At 40.8% G+C, this 12,462-nt stretch overlaps 1 protein-coding gene across 1 annotated transcript in view; it reads right to left on the reverse strand.

Annotated features, from left to right (window-relative positions):
* The window catches only part of fer1l4 (fer-1 like family member 4), a 113,288-nt gene that overhangs the window by 27,099 nt on the left and 73,727 nt on the right, over positions 1 to 12,462 (reverse strand). Inside the window, exon 31 of the mRNA XM_064969262.1 lies at positions 2,533 to 2,642. Within this exon, the coding sequence (XP_064825334.1) occupies positions 2,533 to 2,642 (110 nt within the window). The remainder of the gene's footprint in view (positions 1 to 2,532; positions 2,643 to 12,462) is intronic.

Below are 12,462 nucleotides of genomic sequence, written 5' to 3' on the forward strand. Positions count from 1 at the left end.
GCGCCACCTTTTGCTGCGATTACAGCTGTAAGTCGCTTGGGGTATGTCTCTATCAGTTTTGCACATCGAGAGACTGAAATTGTTTCCCATTCCTCCTTGCAAAACAGCTCCAGCTGAGTGAGGTTGGATGGAGAGCATTTGTGAACAGCAGTTTTCAGTTCTTTCCACAGATTCTCGATTGGATTCAGGTCTGGACTTTGACTTGGCCATTCTAACACCTGGATATGTTTATTTTTGAACCACTCCATTGTAGATTTTGCTTTATGTTTTGGATCATTGTCTTGTTGGAAGACAAATCTCCATCCCAGTCTCAGGTCTTTTGCAGACTCCATCAGGTTTTCTTCCAGAATGGTCCTGTATTTGGCTCCATCCATCTTCCCATCAATTTGAACCATCTTCCCTGTCCCTGCTGAAGAAAAGCAGGCCCAAACCATGACGCTGCCACCACCATGTTTGACAGTGGGTATGGTGTGTTCCTGGTGATGAGCTGTGTTGCTTTTACGCCAAACATAACGTTTTGCATTGTTGCCAAAAAGTTCAATTTTGGTTTCATCTGACCAGAGCACCTTCTTCATCTGACCAGAGCACCACCGTCTCCCAGGTGGCTTGTGGCAAACTTTAAACAACACTTTTTATGGATATCTTTAAGAAATGGCTTTCTTCTTCCATAAAGGCCAGATTTGTGCAATATACGACTGATTGTTGTCCTATGGACAGAGTCTCCCACCTCAGCTGTAGATCTCTGCAGTTCATCCAGAGTGATCATGGCTGCATCTCTGATCAGTCTTCTCCTTGTTATGAGCTGAAAGTTTAGAGGGACGGCCAGGTCTTGGTAGATTTGCAATGGTCTGATACTCCTTCCATTTCAATATTATCGCTTGCACAGTGCTCCTTGGGATGTTTAAAGCTTGGGAAATCTTTTTGTATCCAAATCCGGCTTTAAACTTCTTCACAACAGTATCTCGGACCTGCCTGGTGTGTTCCTTGTTCTTCATGATGCTCTCTGCGCTTTTAACAGACCTCTGAGACTATCACAGTGCAGGTGCATTTATACGGAGACTTGATTACACACAGGTGGATTGTATTTATCATCATTAGTCATTTAGGTCAACATTGGATCATTCAGAGATCCTCACTGAACTTCTGGAGAGAGTTTGCTGCACTGAAAGTAAAGGGGCTGAATAATTTTGCACACCCAATTTTTCAGTTTTTGATTTGTTAAAAAAGTTTGAAATATCCAATAAATGTCGTTCCACTTCATGATTGTGTCCCACTTGTTGTTGATTCTTCACAAAAAAATACAGTTTTATATCTTTATGTTTGAAGCCTGTAATGTGGCAAAAGGTCGCAAAGTTCAAGGGGGCCGAATACTTTCTCAAGGCACTGTATATATATATATATATATATATATGTACAAAAAATGTACAAATATGTGTTATATGTACAAAAAATATAATTTGTGTTTTTACCCCTTTTTCTCCCCAATTTCATGGTATTCATGGTAGTTGTTACAGTCTTGTCCCATCGCTGCAACTCAACTTTCGACTGAAAGGTCGATATATATATATATACTGTATATAACATTTATAAAGCAAATCGTGCCGTCTTGTTTGCTTAATATAAGGGATGCGAAATGATTTATACTTTTACTTTTGATACTTAAGTATATTTAAAATCAGATACCTTTTGACTTTTACTCAAGTAGTGTTTTACTGGAGGACTTTCACTTAAGTAATTTTCGACTAAGGAATCTATACTTTTACTCAAGTATGACAATTGGGTATTTTTGCCACCACTGAAAACTTTTGAGCGTTGATGAGTCTCAGCTTTTCATAGATGGGTCATGATTGTTTGTAGCTTAAACCGTTACGAATTTACAGATGTTTTTGGGAGAATAATAACTGTTTTCGGGATCCGCCCTTCTCTCACAAACACGGCTCTAGCTCAGCCCCTGTTAATCACACATAATGAAATCAGTGGATGCAGAAGAAATAGATAGCCTGTAGCTCAAACACACAATGTTAAAAAGGGTTAGAATTCCAAAACGTGCCAGCTCAGAGGCCACTGGGACTACCAAAGCTCCGGTAAATAAACAAGCATTGACAAAACTGAGCACAGATACCCAGCCAAGGTGCAGGGCGAGAGAGTGTGAAACAGATTGACTGCTCCTCAGCGGGGAATCAACAGGACACCTGCTGTGAGCATGTTGTGCATTTAATCCAACAGTAATCAGTGGCCTCTGAGACAAACGACTGGCACTAGTATTACAGCAAACCCCATTGCACAACGTTTGCCTGGCTAGCTCAGGCACACGTTTGGGCACAATCAGAATGTGGACAGGATCAGGGCAAAGGATGCATGTTAGCACCAGGAATAAACAGGGCTTTAGCATAAATGGAAACCTTTGTCTTTTTAGTCTTTATGGAGGAGGGGAAATGCATGCATAGGTGGGTTGATTGATCAGTAAAGAGAGGAGCTGCAGAAGGCTCAGTTGAGCAGAAAGATGAGATAGGCTAAGGTACAACTACTCACAGTGAAGTTCAGGGGGTTGATGGGAATCTTGGAGGTTTTGATCGGAAGGCCTCTCAGGTCCATTTGCTTCACTGTATTGAGAAGGGATGTCCTCATGGGGGGGTTATTTTCTGAAGGCAATAAAGAGAGGACATGGGACTGATTATTTGTATTTATTATGGATCCCCATTAGCTGCTGTCAAGGCAGCAACTACTCCCCCTGGAGTCTGGCAAAATTAACGTGTTCACGCTACACGTTCCCCAAGGGCACCCCCCGCTCAACTCACAAAGTGGCGCACAGAATGCAAAAATATTCTTAGAAATATTTAACCTCCACACATTAACAAGTCCAATAGCTCAAATGAAAGATAAACACCTTGTTCATCTACCCAGCGAGTCAGATTTCTAAAATGTTTTACGGCGAAAACATAGCACATATGTATGTCAAACCACCACAAAGACACAGACGATATGTAGCCATTTTGTCGAACAAAAGACGCAATCACAAACGCAGGATTAAAAGAAAAATAATTCACCACCCTTTTGAAAATCTTCATCAGATGACAGTAATAGGACATGTTACACAGTACATTTATGTTTTTTTCAATAATATATCCATAAATCTCCGTTTACATTGACGCCATGTTCAGAAAATGCTAGAAAATGTCCGGAGAAATTATAGATAGCTCCGCCAGATAACAGCAATACACATCATATAAACTTTGACTAAATATACATGTTCTACATATAGTTAGAAAGATACACTGCTAATGCAATCGCTTTGTCACATTTCTTTTTAACGTTACAGAAATCGTTCACTATTCAATAATCTGAGACGGCGCTCAGACATAAGCAATATTTCTCCGCTATGTTGGAGTCAACAGAAACACAAAATTACAACATAAATATTCCCTTACCTTTGATGGTCTTCGATCAGAATGTAGTGGAAGGAGTCATACTTACCCAATACATCGTTTGGTTTCAGTTCGTGTGTAGTTATAGTAGTATAGGCTACCCGTGTCAGCTGAAATGCATCCAAAATGACTTCTGGTCCCGAACAATTGCGCATCAAAACTTCAAAATTACATATTATATATAGACTAAACTGGTCAAACTAAGTGCAGAATCAAGCTTTAGGATGTTATTAACGTACAAAACAATTCTCAATTCAACCGGACAATCTGACTTCTTCTCAAGCAAGCTGGAACAAAGGGAGCTCTGTGCCCAACGCGAGCCCGAACGTGCATGTATTTTCTCACGAAACTCACTATTTTGCCTGCCAAAGGGTCAAAGCTCGCGGGATTTGCACAATTAAACACTCTACTGATAGAGGACATCTCACGGAAGACATAGAAACTGTTCCCAGATCCATAGCTCGTTGGGAAGGGTGGGGGCGATGACGTCAAAGTTGCTCCAAATTTCTGGATGCCAAAACTAGTTTGGGAGATTGGCTGCCCTGTGAGTTCTGCTATACTTACAGACATAATTCAAACGGTTTTAGAAGCTTTAGAGTGTTTTCTATTCAATAATTATTATTATATGCATATATTAGCAATTTTGGACAGATTTTTTTCCAGTTTACTATGGGCACGCAATTCATCCAAAGGGGGCAGTATTGTCCCGAGCCTTAACCTCTTACATCTATGGGGGCGCTATTTCATTTTTGGATGAAAAACGTTCCCGTTTTAAACAAGATATTTTGTCACAAAAAGATGCTCGACTATGCATATAATTGATAGCATTCGAAAGAAAACACTGACGCGTCCAGAAATACCAAGATATTCTCTGTGCGTGCCCTAGAACGTGAGCTTCAGGCAAAACCAAGATGAGATGGCATCCAGGAAATGACAAGGATTTTTGAGGCTCTGTTTTCCATTGTCTACTTATATGGCTGTGAATGCGAGAGGAATGAGCCTGCCCTTTCTGTCATTTCCCCAAGGTGTCTGCAGCATTGTGACGTATTTGTAGGCAGATCATTGGAAGATTGACCATAAGAGACCACATTTACCAGGTGTCCGCCCGGTGTCCTGCGCCGAAATTGGTGCGCAAAAGACAGCTGCCAGTATTTTTCCATGGGATACAGAGAGGAAAGCAAGCTTCCAGTTTTACGTTGTAGGTGACTTAATTTTCGGTTCGTTTCGGTAGCCAGACGCAATGTAGAAAACGGAACGATTTCTCCTACACACAGACGCTTTCAGGAAAAACTGCGCATTTGGTATGTAACTGAGAGTCTCCTCATTGAAAACATCAGAAGCTCTTCAAAGGTAAATGATTTTATTTATTTGGTTATCTGGTTTTTGTGAAAATGTTGCGTGCTAAATGCTACTCAAAATGCTATGCTAGCTTTGCATACTCTTACACAAATTAGTCAATTTCTATGGTTCAAAAGCATATTTTGAAAATCTGAGATGACAGTGTTGTTAAGAAAAGGCTAGGCTTGAGAGCAGACGCATTATTTTCATTTTATTTGCGATTTTCAGAAATCGTTAACGTTGCGTTATGCTAATGAGCCTGAGGCTTTAGTCACAAACCCGGATCTGGGATGGGGAGTTTCAAGAAGTTAACAGGTTTTAAGGCAGTTATGCTATTTTAAAAACATTACAATACATTCATTACAGAATTCACAACACACTAAGTGTGTGCCCTCAGGCCCATACTTCACTACCACATATCTATAAACACAAAATCCATGTGTACTTGTGTGTATAGTAAATATGTTATCATGTGTGTGTATGCATGTGTCAGTGTCTAAGTTTGTGTTGATTCACAGTCCCCCCTGTTCCATAAGGTCTATTTTTATCTGTTTAAAAAAATCTGATTCTACCGCTTGCATCAGTTACCTGATGTGGAATAGAGTTCCATGATGCCATGGCTCTATGTAGTATTGTGCTAGTCGTTTTAACAGAGCTCGGTGCTTTCAACATGTCAATAACTCTCACAAATACAAGTAGTGATGAAGTCAAACTTTCCTCTACTTTGAACCAGGAGAGATTGACATGCATATTATTAATGTTTGCTCTCTGTGTACATCCAAGGACCAGTAGTGCTGCCCTGTTCTGCAATGAACACTAGTCCAGATGCGACAAAACTAGAGCCTGTAGGACTTGCCTTGTTGATAGTGCTGTTAATTAAGAAGATAGAGTAGCGCTTTATTATGGACAGACATCTCCCCATCTTAGCTAGTCAATATGTTTTGACCATGACAGTTTTCAAAAAACACCAAAAAAGTATTAAACGAATCCAAAAATATTTTAGACTCTTCAAAGTAGTCACCCTTTGCTTTGATGACAGCTTTGCACACGCTTGGCATTCTCTCAACCAGCTTCACCTGGAATGCTTTTCCAACAGTCTTGAAAGAGTTCCCACATATGCTGAGCACTTTTTGGCTGCTTTTCCTTCACTCTGCAGTCCAACTCATCCCAAACCATCACAAATGGGTTTGTGGAGGCCAGGTCATCTGATACAGCACTCCATCACTCTCCTTCTTGGTCAAATAGCCCTTTCACAGCCTGGAGGTGTGTGTTGGGTCATTGTTCTGTTGAAAAACAAATGAGTCCCACTAAGCACAAACCAGATGGGATGGTTTGCTGGTTAAGTGTGCCTTGAATTCTAAATAAATCACAGACAGTGTCACCAGCAAAGCACCCCCACACCACTATACCTCCTCCTCCATGCTTCACAGCGGGAACCACACATGCAGAGATCATCCATTCACGTACTCTGCGTCTTACAAAGACATGGCGGTTGGGACCAAAAATCTCAAATTTGGACTCATCAGACCAAAGGACCGATTTCCTGGGGTCTAATGTCCATTGCTCATGTTTCTTGGCCCTAGCAAGCCCTTTCTTCTTATTGGTGTCCATTAGTAGTGGTTTCATTGCAGCAATTCAACAATGAAGGCCGGATTCATGCAGTCTCCTTTGAACAGCTGATGTTGAGATGTGTCTGTTACTTGAACTCTGTGAAGCATTTATTTGGGCTGCAATTTCTGAGGCTGGTAACTCTAATGAACTTATCCTCTGCAGCAGAGGTAACTCTGGGTCTTCCATTCCTGTGGAGGTCCTCATGAGAGCCAGTTTCATCATAGTGCTTGATAGTTTTTGCGACTGCACTTGAAGAGACTTTCAAAGTTTTTTTCGTATTGACTGACCTTCATGTCTTAAAGTAATTATGGACATGTCATTTCTCCTTGCTTATTTGATCTGTTCTTGCCGTAATATGGACTTGGTATTTTACCAAATAGGGCTATCTACTACTGTATACCACCCCAACAATACAACTGATTGGCTCAAACACATTAAGAAGGAAAGAAATTCCACAAATGAACAAGGCACACCTGTCAATTGAATTGCATTCCAGGTGACCACCTCATGAAACTGGTTGAGAGAATGCCAAGAGTGTGCAAAGTTGTCATCAAGGCAAGGGTGGCTACTTTTAAGAATCTCAAATATAAAATATATTTGGATTTGTTTAACCCATTTTTGGTTACTACATGTGTTATTTAGTAGGTGTGTCCAAACATTCCATCAATGGTTACTCAGAGTTCCTCATACTGACATTGGCTGCGGCCTCAGGCCCCATTGGTGCCAACCTTGGAAAAGTAATTTCAATGTCTCCTCTATTACAAATAGGAATAAACCAAATGGTGCAGTTGCATGCAACCTTATAGCCATACCAACATTATCAATATCAACCATCATTAAGTTGGAGACTCCATGTGACTATAAAAATCGTAAAGAACTTGGGCTGATGCATTTGAACGTTAGGAGCTTACTTCCTAAACTGGATTACATCAAGATCTCGGCTATGCAGACAAATCCGGACATTCTGGTATTGACTGAAACTTGGATATCTGTGGACATTCTGGACTCTGATATTAATATTGAGGATATTCATGTGTTCAGAGCTAACAGACAGGGTAAAATAATTTCTGTCTCTTTACTGAAATCCATTTCCCTTGCCAAAAAATGAGTCTTTAAAGTGGAGCTGACAGCGTTTTAACTACTTTGCAGATATGAAACAAAGAGACAATCATAATATCAGTAAAAAAATATAAAAAATATCAAATTCCAAATTTCATAAGAGGTTTTAAAAATAGGTTGTATCAGACTTAACATTCCATGACGTACGCTAAGGCACTGTTGGCAGAATGGATGGATGCCGTTCAATGCATGGTTAATATAATTCACCAATACATTTCTTGGTATTCCAAAAAATATTGCTATCAGGTTGCAAATCACAGCTGGCCTGGTACATTGTTTCCTGCCTCCATTCGGGATGCACTGTTTCAGTTTCATTTACTCAATATTTTGGACAAAAACAGACAAATGTACAGTAAATAAGGCTGAGAATGTCAATACAATCAAACTAGCAAGGGCAGTGATCACAAGTCAGTCATAATGTAGCTAATCAGCTAGCATATCTATTTATGTAGCAAGCTAAAAACACTGAGCCTAACATTAGCTTGCTATTTAGCTGCTAGGAGGATCATGTCATGTCATTGGAGGAGTGGGTGAGTTACTGACTAACGCACAATCCCTCCATCAGTGCTCAGATTGTCCGCAACAGGCCGAGAGAGGCTGGACTGAGGGCTTGTAGGCCTGTTGTAAGGCAGGTCCTCACCAGACATCACCGGTAACAATGTCGCCTATGGGCACCAGACAGGACTGGCAAAAAGTGCTCTTCACTGATGAGTCGCGGTTTTGTCTCTGACTTGGATTCGCGTTTATCGTCGAAGGAATGAGCGTTACACTGAGGCCTGTACTCTGGAGTGGGATCGATTTGGAGGTGGAGGATCCGTCATGGTCTGAGGCGGTGTGTCACAGCATCATCGGACTGAGCTTGTTGTCATTGCAAGCAATCTCAAGGCTGTGCTTTACAGGGAAGACATCCTCCTCTCTCATGATTTGCTTCCTGCAGGCTCATCCTGACATGACCCTCCAGCATGACAGAAATGTCAGTGTTCTGCCATGGCCAGCGAAGAGCCCGGATCTCAATCCCATTGAGCACGTCTGGGACCTGTTGGATCGGAGGGTGAGGGCTAGGGCTATTCCCCCCAGAAATGTCCAGGAACTTGCAGGTGCCTTGGTGGAAGAGTGGGGTAACATCTCACAGCAAGAAATGTCAAATCTGGTGCAGTCCATGAGGAGGAGATGCACTGCAGTACTTAATGCAGCTGGTGGCCACACCAGATACCAGAAGTGTGGACTCGAGTCACATGACTTGGACTCGAGTCACAAATATGATGACTTGCAACTCGACTTTGACTTTAACACCAATGTCTCGTGACTTGATACCCTCCCCAATCACAAATATGAAAAAATATGCTATTTAAAAAAGTGTACAGTGCATCAACTCTTCATTTAACGGATTACAGTTTGAATCTGACAGCAGCCAATCAAATTGTGCCAGCTGAGAAAAACTTGTACATGGCAGTGCAGAGGTACGTCAGCAGGTGAATTCAGATGGAGCCTTTGGAAAGATAATACCCAAAATTATTATTTTCGGATATAAAGACAAAAAAAAACAGATTGCAACTTGCGGGAAGAAAATTATAGATGGAGGGCAACAATTTACAACTTTGTTCGACATTTGAAGCTGCACAAAGAACGGTACGTCGTGGCTAATATTGGCAAAAAAATGTATACCTTTGCTAGTCTAGCATGTAGACGAACATAACGTTAAATCAATGAGCCTCCACACAGTCAGTCAGTGAGGGAACGTGATCATTTCACCCAAGATTGAGCTACAAATGGCTAGGCAGTTGGTAGCCTAAATCCTGCCTGATGTTACTGCTGTTCCTAAAACCATTAACATACGTTAGCCTACTGTAACCACACACAGAGAGTGTGTGTGTGTTAAGGATGGGCGATCGTGTACAAGCCTACATCGCCCAATTGCACCCCATAGCGATTCTCAATAGTCGATCACTATTGGGGGGGGGGGGGGGGTCTTTCAAATGGCTACCCATCTATTTCCATGGAAATATAATGTTTAAGTAATAAATACAGATATATTTTTAAAAGCATTCATGATTTGCATATTAACTATTATTTAAATATGAAATGGTATTACATTTGGTGAAAAGCACATTATGACTTGTTTAGGACTCGAAACTCAAAGTTTAGGACTTGAGACTTGACTTAATACTTGACGGTCTTGACTTGAGACTTGACTCGGACTTGAGTGCTAAGACTTGAGACTTACATGTGACTTGTGAAACAATGACTTGGTCCCACCTCTGCCAGATACTAACTGTTACTTTTGATTTTGACCCCCCCCCCCCCTTTGTTCAGGGACACATTATTAAATTTCTGTTTGTCACGTCTGTGGAACTTGTTCAGTTTATGTCTCAGTTGTTGAATCTTGTTATGTTAATACAAATATTTACACATGTTAAGTTTGCTGAAAATAAACACAGTTGACAGTGAGAGGCCGTTTCTTTTTTTTGCTGAGTTTAGTATGTTGTCTTTTTTTTACTAAATCAGAAGTTATTATCCTGGGTGACCTAAATTATGATTGGGAAATGCAGGCTTCAGACAATCTAAAAGACGTGTAATGACCTAAACCTAACCCAGCTGGAGACTAAGCCTACACGGCCCAACCCTAAAGATCCTTCAAAGTCAACTCTGATTGATCTGAGTCATTAATAAAATCATTTTTATTTTTTATTTTATTTCACCATTATTTAACCAGGTAGGCTAGTTGAGAACAAGTTCTCATTTGCAACTGCGACCTGGCCAAGATAAAGCATAGCAGTGTGAACAGACAACACAGAGTTACACATGGAGCAAACAATTAACAAGTCAATAACACAGTATAAAAAAAGAGAGTCCATATACATTGTGTGCAAAAGGCATGAGGATGTAGGCGAATAATTACAATTTTGCAGATTAACACTGGAGTGATAAATGATCAGATGGTCATGTACAGGTAGAGATATTGGTGTGCAAAAGAGCAGAAAAGTAAATAAATAAAAACAGTATGTGGATGAGGTAGGTAAAAATGGATGGGCTATTTACCGATAGACTATGTACAGCTGCAGCTTGACCCATGCTTGGGTCAAGGCTAGGAACACAGGCTTAGGACGGGACTGACAAGCTTTTAAGCAACTGAGGAATCATTGTGTAAGACAAATCAGAAAGGTTAAATGTAAACGCTCTTTCGTATTGTAATGGGAACCCTGCTAAGTTCTTGAAAAACTGTCAAATCACTGAAGGTTTCTACTTCCTCCTCTCTGCCACAACAAATTAATTCAGACACTGGCCTCATTCTGGAAAAAAATGCCATCATTGATGCATTTAATCATTTTATTTCAGCAGGCTCCCTTAGAAAGAACTGCTAAGTCTATTCACAATGATACTGGGCTGGATGCTGATATGGGAAACTTGTTGAATGATCAGAGAAATGATAGTTAAAGCTTTTTTGGGTGTGGATATTTACAGAAAAGTAAGTCCTGGATGCTTTGCTAGCAATAGGCAACAAGAAATCAACAGAGAACAACCAATTGGATCCGATCTGCTTAAGTGTGCATAGTGGTTGTCTCCATAACCCATATATTTAATTTAACATTGTTATCGGGAAATATTCCCAAATGATGGAAATCAGCTCTTGTGCTGCCACTCCATAAGGACGGGATAGTATTGATCATTATCGTCCCATTTCAAGACTTTCCTGTCCAGTTAAGTTTGAGTCCTTGGTAAATATTCAACTTTGCCCTCAATCAGGGTTTTGGCCTGGGCATACACTATTATAGCAACCACTTTAGTTATTAATGATCTTGTCAGTGCTTTAAGACATTAAAAATAAATGTGCTGCTTTGTTTGAGGGCCTGTCAAAAGCTTTTGATATTGTTGAATATTTTGATTGAATAAGTATTTTTTGTGAAACAAACAAGAAATGACACACAAAAACAGGAAACTTGAGCGTGAAATACTTTGCAGAGCCACCTGTAATAGCAATTACAGCTGCAAGTCTCTTGGGGTATGTCTCTATAAGCTTAGAACATCTAGCCACTGGGATTTTTACACATTCTTCAAGGCAAAACTGCTCGAGCTCCTTCAAGTTCCACTGGTATACAGCAATCCTTAAGTCATACCACTGATTTTCAATTGGATTGAGGTCTGGGATTTGACTAGGCCATTCCAAGACATTTAAATGTTTCCGCTTAAACCACTCGAGTGTTGCTTTAGCAGTATGTTTAGGGTCATTGTCTTGCTGGAAGGTGAACTTCCGTTCCAGTCTCAAATCTCTGAAAGACTGAAACTGGTCTCCTTCAGGAATTTCCCTGTATTCATGATGCTGCCACCACCATGCTTCACTGTGAGGATGATGTTCTCGGGGTGTTGGGTTTGCACCATACATAGCATTTTCCTTGATGGCCAAAAAGCTCAATTTTAGTCTCATCTGCCCAGAGTACCTTCTTCCATATGTTTGGGGAGTCTACCACATGCCTTTTGGCGAACACCAAACGTGTTTGATATTCTTTACTTTAAGCAATGGCTTTTTTTCTGGCCACTCTTCCGTAAAGCCCATCTCTGTGGAGTGTACGGCTTAAAGTGGTCCTATGGACAGACACTCCTATCTCCGCTGTGGAGCTTTGCAGCTCCTTCAGGGTTATCTTTGGTCTCTTCCGTGAGCTTTGGTGGGCGGCCCAATTTTTTAATAATGGATTTAATGGTGCTCTGTGGGATGTTCAAAGATTCAGATATTTTTTTTATAACCCAACCCTGATCTGTACTTCTCCACAACTTTGTCCCTGACCTGTTTGGAGAGCTCCTTGGTCTTCATGGTGCCGCTTGCTTGGTGGTGCCCCTTGCTTAGTGGTGTTGCAGACACTGGGGCCTTTCAGAACAGGTCATGTGACACTTAGATTGCACACAGGTGGACTTAATTTAACTAATAATGTTACTTCTGAAGGTCGTTGGTAGCACCAGATTTTATTTATTGGCT

This window comes from Oncorhynchus masou, chromosome 6 (genome assembly GCF_036934945.1).
Source record: "Oncorhynchus masou masou isolate Uvic2021 chromosome 6, UVic_Omas_1.1, whole genome shotgun sequence".
Taxonomy (NCBI): domain Eukaryota; kingdom Metazoa; phylum Chordata; class Actinopteri; order Salmoniformes; family Salmonidae; genus Oncorhynchus; species Oncorhynchus masou.